The following is a 20542-nucleotide window of genomic DNA, read 5'->3' as shown; positions in this document are numbered from 1 at the left end:
TGTCAAACACCTCCTAACTGCCTTTTGAATAATCTGTACAGTCAACAACCATCCTAAAATGCTAAAAACAGATCATTCTGAATAATTCCACCCTTGATTGTCCGGTTTTCCTCCACACATGCATCATGCTAATTAAAGAATTGGCTATCTTCATGCTGTGTTAGAGGAAACTCAGGTGTTAAAACAAAATGGTCTGACATGCTATCTCAAGGAGCTTATACCAGCTAAGGAGGGACTGGGGAAAGTTAAGGAATTACAGGGAGGAAGGATTAGGATCATTAAGGTTATAACAATTTAAAACTAGAAAAAAGGTGTAAACAGCTTAGAATTTAAAGAAATGTTAAGAGATGGCTTTTCCCAAAGAGGGGAGCCCTTCTCCAAACCCCTAGACAAGTGACTTCGTGAAGGTATTATACGCAACTCCTCCAGAGCCTGACATTTGATTACATTTCAAATTCATCTTTTGCTTCTCTTCTTCTTCCTCCCCCATACACCATGTGTTCTTGCCCCAACCTCCTCCTTTTGCCTCCTTTGATTTATCTCCATTTCAGTCCCTCTGGAACGTCTGGGTCCAGTTGTGCGTTGGTTTCCTTAACCTCTCCGGTGCCTGGCTCTCCCCGGTGCACACCTCCCACCCTCAGCATGAGCTACACGCGTTTGTCTTTGGAAAAATCCCATCTCATTCTTGTAGAGGAGACGGAAAATTATTCAAAACTATATCACTTTTTTTTTTTAAATAGAAAGGAGCTTTAAATTCCAAGCTGTTTCCCTAAGAGGAGAGGACGTGGGGGGCGGGGAGAGAAGCAATGGCAGTTCCAAACCCGCTCAGACTTGGTCACTGGTGGTGGCAGGAGGCCATCCCCATTCCATCCGGGCAGGATCCGTCGGCCAGAGGCATTCAGTCAGAGCAGGTGGGCGGAGGGACAGGGAGGCGGACGGACTTGCAAAGACGGCGAGAAAGAAAAGAGGTAAAATAAAAGGAGTTGATGGGGAGGAAGGGAAAAGTCAGAAGATGGAAGAAGGGGGAAATGGATCCAGGGATAAAGTGAAGGGGAACACACGGAGAGAGAAAGAGAACCAAACCAGGAGGGAGGAAACGGAAACGGCTAGGAGTAGAAACAAGAGTCGGGCCGAGCCTGGGAGAGACCAGGTGGAATGGGCAGAGCAGGGAGAGAAGAGGGAGGGAGGACTGCCATGCCTAGCCTCGGTCTACTTGTTTACTTCCTTACACTGTGGTCAGTAGCTGCCTTATCTATTTTCACCTCTGGCAGGAGCCGCCCGCCGATGTGGGAGCCGGGGCCGCCAATGAGGGACACCACGCCGTTGCAGTCCACCGTGCTGTTGCGCTTCACGCTGCGCCGCAGGCTGGGGAAGATGCGCGAGGAGCGGCTGCCCTGGCTGTAGCCGCTGTAGCCGCTGTAGCTGCTGCGGCGCTCGCGCGCCCGGATCGGGATGAAGAGCGAGTCGCGGCGGCCCTCGCTCTCCTCCACCGTGCTGTGCTCGTCGTCCGCAAACTCGTTCTCCGAGCCCGGGTCCCGGAACCGCCCGGGCCCCCTGAAGCTGAAGATGCTGCTTTTGCTGTTGTGGCGGGAGAGGAATGGCGAGCCCGGAATGCTGAGCAGTGACTGTAGGGACAGCAAGAGAGAGAGAGGGGCAGGCGTGAGACGGGAAGCTGACCCCTTATAGGCTGAGCAAAGGCTGTTACTTCCCCGACCTGGCTCCATCCTTGCCTTCCCATTGTCAGACCACCAGCGTTTCCAGAAAGCACTTCTGGAGGCTGACTTTCTACTACTGTTCAACATCCATTATTACTCACTTCTCCCTGCCCTATGCCCTTGAGATATACCCGTCTTTGACCAGTTAACCATTCAAAAATCCTACTCACTGGTCACTCATGCATTGAAACGATGCTTTTATCTCATGCTCTCCGTGGTGAATCTACTGGGAAACACAGCAGTGTGTCTATTTCTCATTACTGTGGGCTCACATGGAGTGTGCCTTTAATTTACTCGAGTTAGCCTCTACGCCACACTTGGCAAAAAGGAGAGAATCTAAAAGTGGGTATCACTTGCCATTCTCTCAATGAGGACATGCCCTGGAGGTCAAGTACTATGCCAACAGTGGTCTTCAAGAGTTATTTTTCAGTTGAATATTATTTATGTCCCCTCCCACTCCATTTTAAAGTCAACATAAATTTTTTCATCAAAAGTTTAAATATTTGCAAACTATATAATTCCCAGCACTATTTTAAAATGAAACTCCCCTTTACCACTTAGAAACTTTTCATTTCTTTTTCTCCTTCAACTCATACTTCCATTCCACATTCCCTAGAGAATTTTATGCTAATATATATTTTATACTTTAATGTGTTTTATTGACCACCTCTGAATACTTTTCTGCAACAAAAGTGATAAACTATACTTCAAAAATTTTTAAATTTTCCTGTGACCATGAGTCTGTAAGAAATTTTAAAAACTCTCCTAGACTAAATTTTTTTTACAATTCTTATTAATAAAACTGATCAAGATATACAAATATGTTATACATTTTATAAGCAATTACTAAGCTTAAAAAGAAAATTTTATTAAAATGCATCTCTTAATGAGATGGATGAGGTTCTTGTTTTTTCAATTGGTGTTTTTGGTGTTTAAATATTTGTAGATGGTATTGCTTATTACTAGAATGAGACATGGCTCAACATCAACTCCCTCCCTTCTAATATTAGATTTTGAGTGCTGAGAAACCTTATTCACATAAATACGTAGTATCTTGGAACCAAAGAATTTTGTTATAGTAATGTCACTCAATTCTTTGAACTCCTTCCAAATTATATGCCAAAATCACATAGTAAGCTATCAGCAAAATTTATTTTAATCTATTGGTTGACAATTAAATTAGTTTTGCTTTCGAGTTTGTTGAAAGAACCGAAAACCACCCAACTTGCCAAAGGATTTATTATCTAGTTATTAGAAGCATTCCACTCCCTGATTTCTGTGGATACCAGAAAGGTTTTATTTATTATTTACTAATAATTATACGGGTTACTTTTACTTAAAGGAACCTTAGTTAACCCAACAGAAAAGGTTGGAATAATCAAAATGCTGTTAATTTCTATACATCATTGCCAACATTTTTTAATAAAATGTTTTTATCTTATCACATGCTTTAAAGATATTTTCATCAAAACCTTAAAGCCACAGATTTACCTCATTTATGAAAATTTGTAATGTCCTCACTGTTAAAGCAACTAGAAAAATCAGACTTACTTTCACTGGAAAAAGTATGACCTAATTTTTCATTTTAAATAAATGTATTAATATGTATCTCAGTGACAACTGCGTGGCTCCTGAACTTCAAACATCCCAACACCCCTGATTATAATTCTGTGTTTTACTCCTAACAGAAGTATGTAAGAGAGAGGTAAGTTCATAAAGCCTTACAATGGATTTACGCTTCCTGGATTAAAGCAAACTTCAGACACTGATATTTTCAGTTGTCCCTTTGTTCAGCACCACAAGGATTTGTATAGCTCAGGGCAATGCACCACGTAAGACTGGGGATGATGGACAGGTATGCCTTCCTTTTGTAAAGTGGGAGAAGGTTGGCTGTGAAAGGGAAATAGGAAATAGCACCGTGTGACTCTGGGCTGCAGGGCTAACCTTGGGCACAGGAATGCGTAAGTTAAAGAGCTGGGAATCAGCTTCCTTAAAACTGTGCTTGGAAAGTCTTCAAGTGCCCCAAAGGGATACACCCCCAGTTTTTGGGGTCCTGCCCTAAGAGAAAGAAACTTGACAAACAACTGACCTTAGCTAACCCTCCTTACTACCCTGAGATACTCAGTTTGCCCAATTATGACTGTGAAGGACTTTTCAAAATAATTAACCATATGAGACTTCTGCCTTAAAGTTTAGGCCTTAACCCTCCTGTAAAATGGCTCCACTGTGGAAGTGCTTTGTGGGCTGGGACTCTGCCAATATAACGCATATAAGTGCTAAATAAACCTTTTAAAATAATACTTCTGATGATAACCCTGGAAGAGCTGCAGGGCTCCTCTTTAACATTTCCACTCATATCTTTTTGTTACCTGGAATTCCATTTCTGGTTCTAGACTCAAAATGCTTCCAGTTTCAGTCTCTTGCTATAATGTGTAAAGCTCCTGTGCCCAGACTGGTACATTTTCTTTGGATATTTCTAGTTCCATCATACGCCATTCTCCCACCTATATTTCCCTTCCTATGCGGTCTTTTCCTGCCCTGGCTTGAAGCAACGCACAAAACTCTGAGACAATAAATGAATTTGATCACTGGGGGCCACATCAAGAAAACCACTAAACATAGATCATTTTATATAAATGTCATTGTTAAATATATACCATATGCTGTCTATAGGCCTCTAGAAAAGAGGATGCAGGTATGTAACACCTCTGACCCCTCTCCCCATCTCTCTGACTTGTTTTGCTCTTCTGCCCTATCCCTCCCCAGAGAGCAGCTGCATTAGTTAGATTCCAGAATGTTCCTGAGTCTCATTTACGAGAGGATGGTGTCACTGTGTTAAAAGCGCACACATGTAGCCAGCTCTTATACTTCCTTCTTCCACGTTGTTGGGTTCATAAAGGGATCAGGGCCTCCTCCAGCTCACTGATTGCTATTCCTCTCCTCACATATGTTTGGGGACCCCCACTGATTCACGCCCCTGAACCAGTGCTCAAAGTGTGATTCATGGACCAATGCTAGTATTTGACCCGCTACTGGTTTGCAATGAGACAAGCAGAAAATCTGAGAGAAGCATTTAGAAACTTTTAGAGTAATTAGACATTGTCACAACATACAAGAATGTGATACGGGGCCGGCCCCATGGCCGAGTGGTTAAGTTTGCCCACTCCACTTCGGCGGCCCAGGGGTTTTACTGCTTTGGATGCTGGGCATGGACATGGCACCGCTCATCAGGCCACGCTGAGGCGGTGTCCCACATAGCACAACCAGAGGCACTCACAACTAGAATATACAACTATGTACTGGGTGGCTTTGGGGAGAAGAAGAAGAAGAAGAAGAAGAAGAAAAGATTGGCAACAGATGTTAGCTCAGGTGCCAACCTTTGAGGAAAAAAATGTGATAATTTTTTCTAGAAACTTATTGGTATTATATTTTACAATTGTATCAGTTCATGAAGAATTGGGAAAAACAGAAACTGGTCCTTCACCACAGATAGTTTAAGAAGCACTACTTTAAATGATGCGGCTGGCCAGAAGATGGTGTAAGCGTTGTAAAATGTACCTATGATTTTGTTTTAATCAGGTTGGTAAGGTGACAGAGACAACTGCCTTTGAAAGAAGAGTTTGTTACCTATAGATCCCAAGGGAAGGGGCAGCATGGCATGCCATGCAGGGGCTCCTGGAGCTACAAGGGTGAGTCAGGAGGCAGAAGGAGTGAGGGGAAAGCACGGCCCAGAGCCTTTCCTGTGGTTTCCAATGGGTGAGGCAGAACAAGCACATTTGTGCAAGTTTAGGACTGGATAGTTCGAGGAACTTTAGGCAGACTCGGGACTACAGGGGTGGTCCTAGCTATCTATCACCTGGCCCTGGAATGACTGAGGGTAGGGGCAATATTGGCTTGCTGTGTGAGAGTTAGAGAAAAGGAGAAGGTTGGTGAGACAGGTTTTGGATTGGTTGATGTGCATATGAAAGGCACACTTCCAGGCAAGTTGTTTACTATCTCTAAGAATTAAACTAGCATGAGGAGGGAGTCTCTTCCCAGCCAGCAAGGCTCCTAAAATATTAAGCATCATAAAACACAGAAAATAAAAACCATGATTAATATGGTAAGATCCCGGGATTGGGCTTATGCGGGACAGGAAGCATCCTTAAGCTTCCACCCGCATATTCACTGCAGTTTAACATAGAACACTGCGGCTCAGGGCTAAGCCTAGATGTCAATTAACTGTGCTTGGGCATATCTCTCTCTCTTAAGGGCCTCAATGGACACAAATACCGCCAGGACAAGACAAGATTCAGGCAGTCCTGGGCTCCTCGGCTAAAACTCATGATCACACTTAATGTCATCACTCCACGTCCTAAGAATGGCATTCAAGATCCTCCGAGCTTTGACCTTAATTTACTTTTTCCATTTTATTCCTCATTCTTTCCTCCACATACCCTACCATTCAGCCACACTGCCTTCAGGTCTTTATTTTCTCCATTTCCAGGGCATACTCCATTTTCAGCTGTGGAAATCCTCTCTGTTCTCCATGGTCAAGCCCTTCAGCTTCTTCCTCTTCAAGCTTCCTTAACCCTCCCACAGCACAGAGCCCCTCTTTCAGAGTACTTATGTTCTACTTTTTACTACATAAAGTTCTTTGTATCCATACTTTCTCTGTCCTTCTTTTGTTTTTTTTTTTTTTCCGGAAGATTAGCCCGAAGCTAACATCTACTGCCAATCCTCCTCTTTTTGCTGAGGAAGACTGGCCCTGAGCTAACTAACATCTGTGCCCATCTCCCTCCACTTTATATGTGGGATGCCTACCACAGCATGGCTTGACAAGTGGTGCCATGTCCGCACCCGGGATCCGAACCGGCGAACCTGGGGCCACTGAAGCGGAACATGCACACTTAACCGCTGCACCACCGGGCTGGCCCCTATCTCTTCTTTTTTAACCAATGACAAGTTCCTTAAGGACATACTGCCTCATTCACCTTTCTATCTCCTGGAGCGCTCTGTATATTGTAGGTACAATGTTTAATTTAATCAACATGTATTTGGATTCTATAGCACTGTCCCATACCTGCTTTGGGTCACTGCCTCACTTTTCCTAGCAAGCTTCCCTGGACTGAGTCCGTGATTTTATATGAGGCTAATGCTGGGTGCTGAAACTGCCTGGTACATTAGATCCCCATGTTAGGAAGGAGGTTTGATTTATTTGACAAACGATCATGAAATACCTATTGTTCGCTAAGTAATGTGGATACAATGGTGAACGAGACATACAACATGGTCCCTACTCTCTTGAAACTTGTAGCCTCTGAGGAAACATGGCAGACTATATGAGCTCTAATACACAAGACTACTCCTAACTGACAGGAAAGTGATAAGGAAGATGAGGATCAATTCGGCGACCTACAAATGCTTAGAAATCAGGATCCTGAGACAATATACACTAAAAGGAAACAATTATCTATTATTCTTTAATTCCTTGTTCCATTGTTGGCAAAAGAGTTGACTGAAATAAATGAAGGAGAAGAGACGACTTGCTCCATTTCTCATAGAATCCAGTATCCCACCCTGATCTAGCCCATTCCCTAAGGAGATGCATCCTGAGGGCGGCCGCCCCAGCCCCTCCCCAGTCTCACCCTCCCTGGACCAGAGGGTTTCAGTGATGACTCAGAACCGATGACTCTATTAACTCTGGGGATCCAGACTATTTTCTGAGATGGGTAGGCCCTACTTCCTGTTTTCAAAATCTTTCCTGTCAACCAACCAGGAGCTTCTGGTCCTTTTCAGGCAGTCACATCACAGTTAACTTAAAAGCCATCTTAAGTCTAGGAGTTTGCTTGGGAGATTGGCCCCGAGGTGTTCTTCATTTGAGGGAGTGGCTCTTACATCCCACAGAAAAATTAACTGGGGATTTCCAGGTATTCATGTCAGCCGTCTGTTGAGATGAGGCTTCACAATGACTGGGATGTTTAGAATGTGATAAATTGGTGATTTAAATGTTCTATTTCCATGCCATATTTCACTTTTTCTTTCCAATACAGCAGTGGTTCTTAAAGACTCCTGGGGGTTCCTGTGATCCTTTTAGGGGGGCTCATGCGGTCAGAATTATTTCAAAATAATACTAAGATGATATCTGCCTTTATCACTCTCATTCTCTCACAAGTACACACTGAACTCTGTGAGCCTGGCAGTTTCACAGTATTTAAAGACTTTTCTGATGAGATTGGTAGTGATAATAACATACGTGAATTTTTAATATTGTGTGTCAGTACTTGGAAGATCTGTGTAACTCAGTGACCCGGGGTTGCCTAAATGATCAATGCTTGATGCTATAAATCATTCACGAGTTAAAAATCTATGGTGCAAAATACAACAGAGAGTTTTAATGTAACACAGTAGCAAGTTACTGATATCGGATCCCACACTACAACTAACCATTAAAAAACTACCACTGTCCAGTTTTGGAATCGCAGCAAAGAAGAATATTCACAATTATCTGAAAAGGCTATTAAAATATTCCTTCCTTTTCCAACTATTATCTGTATGAAACTAGATTTTCTTCAAATACTTAAATCAAAAGAAAAAACATATCATGACAAAGTGAATGCAGAAGCAGGTATATTCCAGCTGTCTTATACTTAAACTACAGATTAAAGAGATCTGCAAAAATGTAAACAGCGTCACTTTTTCCACTAATTTTTTTGTTTTGTAAAAGTTAATTTTTACAAAAATATGTACAATTTGTGTTAAACAGACGCAGGGCTACAGGGGTGGTCCTAGCTGTCTAGCACCTGGCCCTGGAATGACTGAGGGTAGGGGCAATATTGGCTTGGTTTATCATTATTTTAAAATAAATCAGTAAATATTTTTACATTTCTTAATTATAATTTCTAATATGATAATTTAAAGGCACATTTTAAAAAAGCTTTTTGGGATCCTCAATAATTTTTAAGACTATAAGGGGGGGTCCTAAGACCAAAAAGTTTGAGAACTGCTGCAATAGAATAATTAAAATACCTTGCAAAAATGGACTCAACTAATATTTATCAATTGTCCAAAGCCCTAAAAACACAGCAGTAATTTTATAGAGAAACAGACGGGCGATGGGTTGGGCAGATGTTTTAAAAGGGTCTCAGCTCTGGTGGTAAAGGGAGCTGACATACACTTGAACTGCCCTGGGAGATGAAGCCACATTCACAGTTAGGCCAAAAGAAGAGATGACCACGCACGTGTGCAGGTGAGCGGGGACCAGTGGTGACAGACCTTGGGTAGCGTTTAGCTCCACAAGCTCTGCAGTCAGAAGGTGCAATCTTGACTGACATTTCCGAGCTAGTAATCTCAGATAAATTAATCTCTCTAGGTCTCAGTTTCCTCAGTCACTCTTTCAGATAAACTCAGAGAAACTGCAGGACAGTCCTGGGACAAAGAATATTACTACCGTGTGGGGCTTCTTGGCAGTCATCCATGGCCTCCAGGAATCTACAATTTTTTCAGATGGGGAAATTAGACGAAGTGAACATTTTAATGCACAGGAGGACATCTCAGAAGCCCAGTTTTATTTTTTGAGCTAGGGAGCAATCAGTGCAACTCTGTGCTAAAGCCTATAGATTAATCAGAGGCCATTCAACAGCAAAGTGTTAACAGCACTAAGGTATTCATTAACCAGCTCAGTGATGGCTCTCAAGATAAGGGCTGGATTACAACAAAGCTGCAATCATACTTTTCCCCAAAAGAGGCTGAACTAGAGAAAGGCGAGGTGAAGGTGAGACAGAGATGGCTCCAGGCCACAGCGAAGCCCCAGGAGTTAAATCAGATTTATAAAAGTCCTCCATCCATTTCCCAACAAATATCTGAATGCTTGCCATGAGCAAAGAAGCAGGCCTTGACTTTAGGACTTTCTCTAAGAGACGAAAGGATATGAACATAAGTAAATATAATACCATATACAGTAAAAAGCAACACATAAAGAGAGACGTATGAAACATAATGGGAAGGTGAAATGATAATTCCATTGGGGAAGTTAGGGAAGTTTTCTTGAGATAAATATGTGAAGAATATGATGTGGACATTCAGAGATGGAAAACTAGGGCATCTTAGAGAGGGTGTTTCTGGAGCTAAACAGAGGGTAGAAAACAAACGCCATGTGTGAGAAGCATCTAGGAGCTCATTCTGGGTTAAGTACAGGGCGCTTGAAGGGGCACAGTGACTGGAGTCCAGGGGAAAGGCTGGGGTGCTGTGAATGCCATGCTGAAGGGCTGGGACTTCATTAATAAGTAGAGTGAATCTGATGAGGGGAATTTCCTCTCCCATTCTTAATACTTATTCTAAATTGTCAATATTTTCTTTAAACCCCCTACTCAACCTCCCATTCCCTTCAATAAGATTTTTAATTTCCTACATTATTGAAAACTAGAGTCACCTTCCTCAACCTCTTCCTCCCTATCTACAAACTTATCCACATCCACCCTCCCCTACTTTCCTGACATTTTGAGGGACAAGGTGCCCCTTTCCTGTTAGACATCACATCTTCCATGATTGTGCCCTATTTTCTTTTCTATCCTACTCCATTTTCTACCCCCACTTCCCCTTCTTCTGGGCTCCCCTACCCCCAGATTATAAAAATGCTGATATTCGCCCAAAGCTTCCTCAAAGAAGCTTGAATGAGAAGTCTACACTCATTGTCTCCATTTCCCACTCAATATGGCATCCATCCCTACGCTGGACTGAAACATGTCTTTAAGTTCTCAATAACTTATATTGCCGAATCCAAGGACATTTCCAATCTGATCTCAGGAAGCATCTCTGTTAAATTTCAATCCATTGATCACTCTCCTGCCTTCTCCAACCCTGTGCTCTCTTGGCTTCACTGAACTCTTGGTTCTCTTAGCATCTCTGACGACCGTTCATTTGTTTTCCTTCATGAGTTCTACCTGCGACGCTCATGAATGTTAGCAGTTGTGTCCTGGGCCCACTGTTCTTGCACCTGACACAATCTCTTTGAATATACAATCTCATCACGTCTCATGGTTTCAATCACCACCTCACAGCTCAAAACCTCAGACTCAAATGAGCTATCATTTGACTGTCTGTGTCTAAAACACCTCTCTACTTGGTTATCCAACAAATAATTCAAACTTGGGATGTCCTAACTGGAACGTACTTTTCTTCCAAACCTGGAATATCCTTTCTTCTGTCTTACTGCTGCCTCACCAACACACACATATATTATGTGACTAATTCCTGTTTATCCATTTTTACCTTCCCCAGAAAATCTCTGCTGAAACTCCAGGTTAAGATAGATTTGTGCCCTCCAAAACACCAAAGCATATTTCAACTATGGAATAATACCATCGATGCCATTATATACATAATTTTTTAATGTATATGGCTGCTCATCTAACTGTAAGCTCCCCAGGGCAGGGATGGCGTTTTAACCACCTTTTAATCTCCAGGACCTAGCACAATCCTTGACACGTGGCAGGCACTCCCTAACTTCTTGGTGATGAATAAGGAGAGCCATGTTTTAGGGAGCGATCTGCTGACAGTATATAAAAGATAAAGGAGAGGGAGAAAGACTGGAGGAAATGAAACTGCAGCAGAACAAAGCAATACAAAAGTCTGAATCAAGATAGGATTAATAGGAATAGAGAGAAGGGCATGGACACAAGAAATTTTGCTGTGATAGAATGAACAGAACTAGTAAAAGACAACTAGGAGGTGAGAGACACAAGGAACAGGCAAAATGAATCATCTCTATAATTTATTCCAACCCTTACAAACTTTCCAGCATTTCTTTAAAATGGGGCAACTAAATGGCCTAAGAATTGGATTTTGGTGGTGTTTTTTGAAATCCAAAAATATCTATTATGTGATATTTATAATAATAGAATGCTCAATAATTATCTATAAGTTCTCTCCTCTGTTCTTCTCTTAGTTTCCTCATTTATCAAACATGGGTAAAACTGGAGGCTTTTAATCTACCATAGGATAATTTATCAGCATGACACTATCTATCTAGAATAATTAATTACTAGAATTTGCCACACTCAAATAAGGTGACCCAAAGAGTTTCATGACTTTTTTTTTTAACCTACAATTATATGTAATTCTTAAACAGAGGTGTTTGAGCTAAATTCTGATGTTCAGATGCTAAGAGTTCTTCTCTATGTTTTAGAACATAAGGCTTGCTGCTGTGATGAAGACTTTACTGCTGAAGCCAGTCTGCCAAAGTGATCCCAGTGTCTTGAGGCTGGCTTTCGAGCAGAGGAGGCGGGGCAGGGTCAGAGCAGAGAATGGTCCTAATAAGCCGGTAACACTTCCTCCAGGAGGAGACAACATGGAGCACAGAGGGGAAAGGTAGGCTGAGGACGCAGGGAGGGGTCTGGGAACGTGAGACCAAAGGGGAATGCAAGAATCAAGCAAGATTAGCAATACCAGAATTTCTTAGGCTTATTTGTCCCAGTGTAAAGAGTTTACCTGATTCATGATGGAAAACTTCCTCCCTATTCTGTTGTCCGGCAGCCGAAAGCCCTTCCTCCTCATGCCATCTTCTGACTCTGACTTAAACACCTTCTCAGGATCCCCTTTCTCCTCTCCTTCAGACAGCTCCTTTTGCTTCCTTTTCTTTCTCCTGTTTCGTCTTTCTTTGGCACTCTTGGAACTGAGTTTAGAAAGTTCAGATGAGCTCCGAGGGGAGCCTCCCCCTTCTTCACCCTCTTCCTCTATGGCGTCTTCGGAGACAGTGCCTGCTGAAGTGGCCATGGCAGCAGCCTAGGGAAGAAGCCAGAGCAACAGGCCAGATCAGAATGAACTGGGGCCACCCAAAGCCAAGCAATTAGTGCAGGTCATTTCCTTCCCATAGATAGCGAAAGGAGGGAAAAAAGGAGGAAGGAAAACCGGCCTGTCAGAGGAGACGGTGGCCAGGGCCTGGCTGTTTCCATTGCCTAGTTGAATTTGTGTCGCGGCACACAGCCCTACATAATCAGAGCAGAACCCAGTGGTGAGAACTTCTGGATTTATTCTCTTGAGTGTCTCAGACAAGAGCTTGGCTGCTTTCTTGGGACCAAAGGATCCCTTCTGGGCAACTCTGAAAATGAATGCTAAGAAACTATATTATACAGTCTGGGCCCAACAGCGCAAAAATACATGTTTATTTGGATAAGGATTAAAAGGTAAAGTGTTAGGATGGTGAGATCACAAATTTGTCTCTCAAATTTTACTTTAATATTTTACCTGTATCTACTCTACAATTACAATCAATACTTTTTCTGACCACAGAGAATGTTTTCCTCAAGAAAAAGGCTATGCTTACACGAAGTACCATATAGCTGCTCTGGCCACTTTTTTTCACCCCAGCTGTCATAGCAGGTGAACACTGAACAGTTGAGAAATTCGAAAAAAGATCATATTGACAAATAATTTGGTCATTAAGACAAACAGAATAGTTAAACCAAACATCTGTAGTTGTTACTTGGGTTATTTTAATCAGATCAATGATTTCTATTTGATGATGTGCCTAGAAAGGATCACTTGGAGTGGCAATCACATGGGGCCTCAGTCACGGCCACCTGGCAGGAAGGACTATTCCAAGGAATGGATCACCAACCTGTGCCTCTTCCTGCTGCTTCTTAAGCTGCTCCAACATTGCTTTGAATTCAGCCTCTTTCTGCTCTGCTTCCTCCAGGGTTGCCTGATTCTGCTCCTCATAGGCCATGGCCACCACAGCCAAGATCAAGTTCACCAGATAGAAAGAACCCACAAAGATGACCAAGACGAAGAAAATCATGTATGTTTTCCCAGCTGCTCGTAAGGTCTGTAAAGACAAAGACCATTTTCTGAGTCACGTGTATCAAATGAACCAGGTTGAAAACAGCTCGTGGGCTAACGTTCCTCTGTAGGGGCACTGCTACATTTTGAACAGGGCAGCCCTTCATTGTGTGGTACTCCTTCACACTGCAGAACACATCGCTCCCCCAATGGCCGAATGGCCTCCCTTATCCTCAACTCACAGCAAATGTCAGTAGTACCTCTCATTCATTGTGACAAAAAAGGTCCTCTTCCATTTCCAGATACTCCTAATATACTCCTTTCATAGAAAAATGCCTCATTTTTTTTTAAAGGAAAAAATGACCTGGGCTAAGAACTGTATCTGTCAGTTGGATCTAAAACAAGTATAAAGAAAAGAATACAAGACTTCAGTTCGTTTATCTACTGGTCCTCAAAGAGAATTAACAGACAAATTCCATCTTTAGAATCAGGTCCAAGTCACAGGAAGTTGTCATCTTGAGTGACATCCTTCCTTATCCTTTAATAATATGCTTAAAGAGAGATATGACATAAAGGATAGTGGGGAGAAAAGAAGAAGGAAGATGCCAGGACTATTCCTTTCACTAGGAAGGAGCAAATAAACATCAAAGAACAATGGAATCAACAATACAAAGAGACTTATGCACCCCTATGTTCACTGCAGCATTATTCACAATAGCCAAGACGTGGAAGCAACCCAAGTGCCCATCTACCAATGATTGGCTAAAAAAGCTGTGGTATATATATATACAATGGAATACAACTCAGCCATAAAAAAAAGACAAAACTGCCCCCATTTGCAACCACATGGATGGACCTTGAGGGTTTTATGTTAAGTGAAATAAGCCAGACAGAGAAAGACAAACACCATATGATTTCACTTATTTGTGGAACATAAACAAACTTACGGACAAAGAGAACAGTTTAGTGGTTACCGGGGGAGGGGGGTGGGGGTTGGGCACAAGGGGTGAAGGAGCACATTTATATGGTGTCTGACAGATAATAATGTGCAACTGAAATTTCACAATGTTATAAACTACTATGACCACAATTAAATAAAAGAGAAAAAAGAACAACAGGGTTTTAGGTTATATATATGTGACCCACTATTGCTTAATTTTCATCTTTATTCTTTTCAACCACAAATACGTAATGGAACTTAGCATCAACCACAAATATTTCATGAGACAGATCTGAACCTGAGGGAACTCTAAGCTGTCCAACAGAAAGTAAGAATTCCCTGGGAATTGAATTAGAAGCTTCCATTAAAGAGATTCCTTCATGCCTGAGTGGGACATGTTTCTCATTCTCAAAATGGCATCATCAAATGCAAGTTCAAATGGAAACAATGGATGATTGTAGAATTTCTAAGCTAGAAGACCCTCAGCAATCACCTAGACTAACTTCTCCATCACAACCAGCAAAGTTAAATGACTTGCCCAAAGTCACTAGAGTAGAATGGTACTGACCTTTTTTTTTAATCTGTCACAACCTGCTTGAACAAGTCCAGATGTGTTACAAATCTCAAACATTTTGATATATTGAGACTCCAAGGTCCTTGTGGATAGGAACCTCATCTTTGTAATTCTAGCACTAGCATAGTGTTTAGCACAACGTTTAATTAATATTTCTTAAAAAGATGCCCTAAGCCCAAAATATCTAAAAGGAAAAATACTGCAGATGGGCTGGTGAAACAACAAGAAGGAGGCAGAGAGAGTAGATTCCCAGGCCAGGCAAGAGGCTGTCGAGGCTGAGCCTCTACAGCTATGCATGACTGAGCATTCAAGAAACAGAGACGAGAGCTGGGAGAATTCACTTAATTTTGCAAACCAGCTGGCTCTGAGAAATACCATCCTAAGATCCTGTATAATGTCTTTACTAAAGGTCTTACGCAGAATGCCCCCAACCCCACATATACTCATGCAAGTTCTATCACCAAAGAAGAAGAGGGAACACTCAAAAAAGAAGGACTACTTACCAACTGATACAAGTTTTCCCAATAGTCCTGGGTCATAAGGCGAAATAATGCCAAGAAGGCCCAGCTGAAAGTGTCAAAGCTCGTGTAACCATAGTTGGGGTTCCTTCCTGCTTTCATACACTGGTATCCCTCTGGGCATTGCCTGAAGAAAGAAGGGGAAGTTCCAGGCTTTTCAACATAATTTTACCCAGTCATCAGTTGCAAGTCATCTCCATGACTATGGAGATAATAATAATCAACTATAGAGCCAGGCCAACAAACAGGAATTAAAAAAAGAAAGAAAGAAAAGAAAAAGAGGAAAGAAACAAAGTAGCCAGCTCCATTTTTCAAAAAAGAAGTCCTAGGGACAGCCTAGGGTCAGAATCACCTGGCATGCCTCTTAAAATGCAGATTCCTCTGCTCTACCCAAGACCTAGCAATATAAGCTCTGGACAGGGGATCCATGAATCTGCACTTTTTTGTGTGTGTGAGGATTGTCACTGAGCTAACATCTGTGCCAATCTTCCTCTATTTTGTATGTGGGACGCCACCACAACATGGCTTGATGAGCAATGTGTAAGTCCGTGCCTGGGAACCGAACCCACGAACCCCAGGCCACCGAACAGAATGCACAAACTTAACCACTACGCCACTGGGCCGGCACCTGAATCTGCGTTTTTAAGAGGCATGCCAGGTGATTCTTATGCAAGTCAAAATTTGAGAACGACTATCCTAGGTTCGTATCAATGTGCAATTCAACCAAATTCAACTTAGCTATGATCCCAAATGACAAATGACTAGAAGTTCCTCTTAATCATCTCTGTTCTCTTAACACTCACTGTGACAACTCTACGTCATACTGAGGATTTCATGACCTTAGTTACAACAGTTCTTCTCTTTTAGTGTCACCTGATATTTATTTCAACATAATTTCCAGTATCTACTTCAATACAGAAATTAAATGGACTTGTAGTTGTCATGGTCATCTTAAAACACCAGTTCCTAGAGGACCAACATACTCTGAATAATGACACTACACCCTACATTTATACAGCCTTCTGTCTACAGAGCACTTTCATGTATGTTATCCAACTGGATCCTTACAATAACCCTTTGAGGAAGGGAGAACATGACTCATTAAATCCATTTTATATATGAAGAAACTGAGGCTTACATAAGTTAAATGGCTTGCCAAAAGTCTTAGAGGAAGAAGCAGCAGAATCAAGACTCAAATTGTATGGCTTACACTCATGTTCACAGCAGCATTATTCACAATAGCTAAAACGTGGAAGTAACCCGAGTGTCCACTGACGGATGGATAAATAAATGTGGTATATATATATACAATAGAATATTATTCAGCCTTAAAAGGAAGGAAATTCTGACATATGCTATAAATATAGATAAACTTTGAGGGCATGATACTAAGTGAAATAAGCCAGTCACAAAAAGACAAATACTCTATGATTCCACTTACATAAGGTACTTAGAATGGTCAAAATCATAGAGACAGAAAGTAGAATGCTGGCTGCCAGGGGCTGGGGGAAGGGCGAGATGGGGAGTTAGTATTTAATGGGTACAGCTTCAGTGTGGGAAGATGAAGAGTTCTTGAGACGCATGGTGGTGATAATTGCACAATGATGTGAACGTACTCGATACCAATGAACTATATACCTAAAAATGGTTAAGAGAGTAAATTTCACATTATGTGTATTTTACCACAATAAAAAAAAAAGTGGGAAAAAATGCTACTACTCTTTTCCCTCATCCGCGCTGTCAAGCCTTAGAATATTTGGGGTCATCCTTGGGTGCTAACCTACTAGCCAAACAGTGTCCTTACTCTACATTTTATCAACTGTGTTACAACAGAATGAGAGGAGTTTACAAGAGACAGGCAAGATATCTTGTGTTACAGAGTCTATCCTTAGTCTTTCCCATCTTTGATTTTGGCTTGAGACTACAGGGACATTCAACTACCAGGGAAATGTCAGCCTGGGATGGACAAATATGAAACAGAAAGAAAATCTGAGTCAACCAATATGTAGACTCAATTAGGGTACTACATGAGCACAAAGAAAAGTGAAAATATTGCCCGTTTTCATTTGACACATTATTTTAAGGGATGAGAATAAAATTAGGTGAGCTACTTACCCAGCATCAGAACTGTTCCCACAGAGTAAAGGTTCCAGCATGCCAGGAACCGTGTAAAAATTCGCTAGAAAAGTTTGAAGAGGCAGGAAATGAATACGGCAGATTCAAGTGAATGAGAGAATAAGGTCACACTGTCCCTAATCAGCCCCAGTGGAAACAGCTATTGATTTTAGCTCATATACATCTTCTCTGACAGCAGTGAAACCTGATGAGAATTCTTTCCCGTTAATTATTTTCCTACATATATATTTAAAAATGAAAAGTGCTGCCATACAGCCCTTAATGCCACATTCTTTTCACAGACCCCTGACTTCCACTCATACTCCAAATCTAAACGCCAGGTTCTGGTACCTGAATCAGAGGGGACGAAGAGTGAATTTTCTGAGTTCTTTATCCCTTTATACAACTTTATCCGTCTATCCTTAAAACTTCTCTTTACCAAAGACAAGCTGGAAACCCTCCCTGGTCACTAGTTACCACGTCCTATTTTAAATTAGAAGGCATGTTTCCCTCTCCTGTATGTGTCTCTGAAATCCTCTTTGCCACATTTCCTGATGGCTAGTTAACTGCCTGGATTTCCTCAAGAGTCACCAACAATCATCTTGCTAACTTTCTCCCATTATTTTATGGAAGTACTACCACACCAAATGCTCCTTAGCGTAAGACCCAAGCGCTCTGGTTCCTGAAATGAAATTACTAAAACTCCTTAACTGTAACAGGATCAGTGGTCGCTCACCTTGGGAGCGACCAGATTACCTGACTCCCGAGACCACATCGATTACTAAGGTCTTAGTAGTAAGCAAGCTTACCAGGCATATTCTGAACTAAACATTTAAATATCTCAGGTAACCCAGTGAGGGGAAAAAAGGATTTTTTATCAAGCTTCTAAGCCTGATTTTCAAAGCAAAAGTTTAGGGGTACAGGTGAAAAAGGCAGAACGTTTCATTTTTGATTTTAAAGGGGGAGAAAAGAGAGAGAGGGAGTAAGGGCTGGTGTTCCAGAGCTTCTGAGCACAATCCACCTTGAGGAAAGGGAAGAGCTTCGCTAGGCCACCCCAGAGGTACCAGCTTTCCTTTCCGGCCCCAACTACTTTTTCAACGCCCAGCGGTGACTTCTGACCACATAAACTAGAGATAGACTCTTCCTTCTCCTCTTGCAGAGGAGGGGCCACCTACTTTTATTGTTGATATACTCTTCCCAATCAAAGCCTTTGGTGCCATTTTCAAGGTAGCTCTCGTTGAAGTTTATGGGCCACACCACACACTTGTTCCGCAGGTTCCCCATGAACAGCTGCAGCCCGATCAAGGCAAAAACACTCAGGCAGAACACTGTCAGGATCATCACGTCTGACAGCTTCTTCACGGACTGAATGAGGGCGCCCACAATGGTCTTCAGGCCTGAGGAGACAGAACCCCCAGAATCAGAGTCACCCCAGAGCCCTCCCCACCTCCCCCAGCCGCCCTCTTAGCTACTGGCTTCTACTCCTCCCCACAGCCACTTTATCTTTTATACCATGAGAATGATAATGGGTCAGCGATATTATTCATTTTTCCAGAAGTATCAATTCTTAAGTCAATAATTTTTTAATAGAAAAAGAAAGTTCCTTCTCCAACATGTGGCTCTTTTCTTCCTGGAAGTACTTTCCCGTCTCTGACTGCTTCTCAGCTCCTCAAATGAGTCAAGCTCTTACTTGCCTCAGAGCCCTCACGCATGCTGTTCCCTCTGCCTGGAATGCTTCCTTCCACTCCCCTGTCCTACCTGCCTAACTCCTAGCCATCCTTGCGGTCTCAGCGTGAACGGCAATTCCTCCAGAAAGTCTTCCCGGACTTCACCACTCTTCTCCCTCCTCCATCATTATTAATATTTTAATAGCACCTTCTACCTTGCTCTGTGGCATTTATCATAGCTGTAATTAATTATTTACATCTGTCTTGTTCACAGCTTTATCTATATTGCCTAGCCCACAGCAGGTACTCAGTAAATATGAGCTGAAGAAACAACTGGAAAACTCAGGGACTGAGGAGGCTTCTAGGTTGGAAAGAGAACTACTGGGAAGTTAAAGCCAGTAAGTGTGAAGGTCCTATAACATTTTCCCAAGAGTTCTAGAAACGCCAGTGTATCGAAAAGGTTAATTATTATCAATCCAGTATTTATGGTTTATCTTTCCACTTAAAAACGCACCTTCTCTGTATCACATACATGCCCTATTCTCTACAACTGACCATTTTTCTGTCCTAGATTAAAAACAAAATTAAAAAAAAAAACCCATATAGCCCGCTTGAATTTGAGGTTTAAATGCAAGCTGCTGGTTCAAATTTGAACCTGCAGGTAGATTTCTTAACTGCATGGGGAGAGATCGGTGATAGGAGATACAGAAAAACATGGTTGTGGGTTCACGATGTTTGGGTCAAAACTGAGTCTACATGTGGCTCTCCTGGGCACGCCCAGACATCAGACCATCCACAGGACACGGCCAGTGAAGCCCTCAGCACTCATAGGCGCCAGGGCGCCAGGATGGACAGGAGGCAGAAGCAGAGCCTGGACACACAAGCCCCCAAGGGATCTCATCCCTGACCCACTTCTGAAGACAAGAATATCGGACTGAAATTCAAGGGAAATTCTAATCCTGGCTTTGAAGTGTGAGTCTGGGTAGATAATTACTAATCTTAACCAAGTTATACCAGTTACTTGTGTGACCTCAGCAATACACCTAACCCTTTGGAATCTCAGTTTTTTCATCTTTAAAGTGGGGATAATTACAGTTGAATATGATAGAGCTGTTGTGAGGATTAAGCACGATTCATACAAACACTTAACAAATGCCTAGTACACAGTAAATGACTCAAATGCTAACCTTTTTTGTCTGAACCTCAGTTTACTCATCTATAAAAAGATATTTGCAATACCAACCTCACTGACCATG

At 42.1% G+C, this 20542-nt stretch overlaps 1 protein-coding gene across 11 annotated transcripts in view; it reads right to left on the bottom strand.

The window, feature by feature from the left end:
- Positions 1-20542, bottom strand: part of SCN8A (sodium voltage-gated channel alpha subunit 8) — a 176351-nt gene that overhangs the window by 64690 nt on the left and 91119 nt on the right. For 7 of the 11 annotated variants that reach the window (XM_070271444.1, XM_070271445.1, XM_070271443.1 and 4 more), the window contains 6 exons: positions 18795-19016; positions 17620-17683; positions 15490-15631; positions 13312-13518; positions 12183-12476; positions 1230-1625 (listed from right to left, as the gene is read on the bottom strand). In XM_070271444.1, coding sequence (XP_070127545.1) covers positions 1230-1625; positions 12183-12476; positions 13312-13518; positions 15490-15631; positions 17620-17683; positions 18795-19016 — 1325 coding nt within the window. The remainder of the gene's footprint in view (positions 1-1229; positions 1626-12182; positions 12477-13311; positions 13519-15489; positions 15632-17619; positions 17684-18794; positions 19017-20542) is intronic. The other 4 variants (XM_070271447.1, XM_070271450.1, XM_070271446.1 and 1 more) reach the window with 1 other exon arrangement.

Source organism: Equus caballus, chromosome 6 (assembly GCF_041296265.1).
Source record: "Equus caballus isolate H_3958 breed thoroughbred chromosome 6, TB-T2T, whole genome shotgun sequence".
NCBI lineage: Eukaryota > Metazoa > Chordata > Mammalia > Perissodactyla > Equidae > Equus > Equus caballus.
This window is presented reverse-complemented; position numbering and strand designations above follow the sequence as displayed.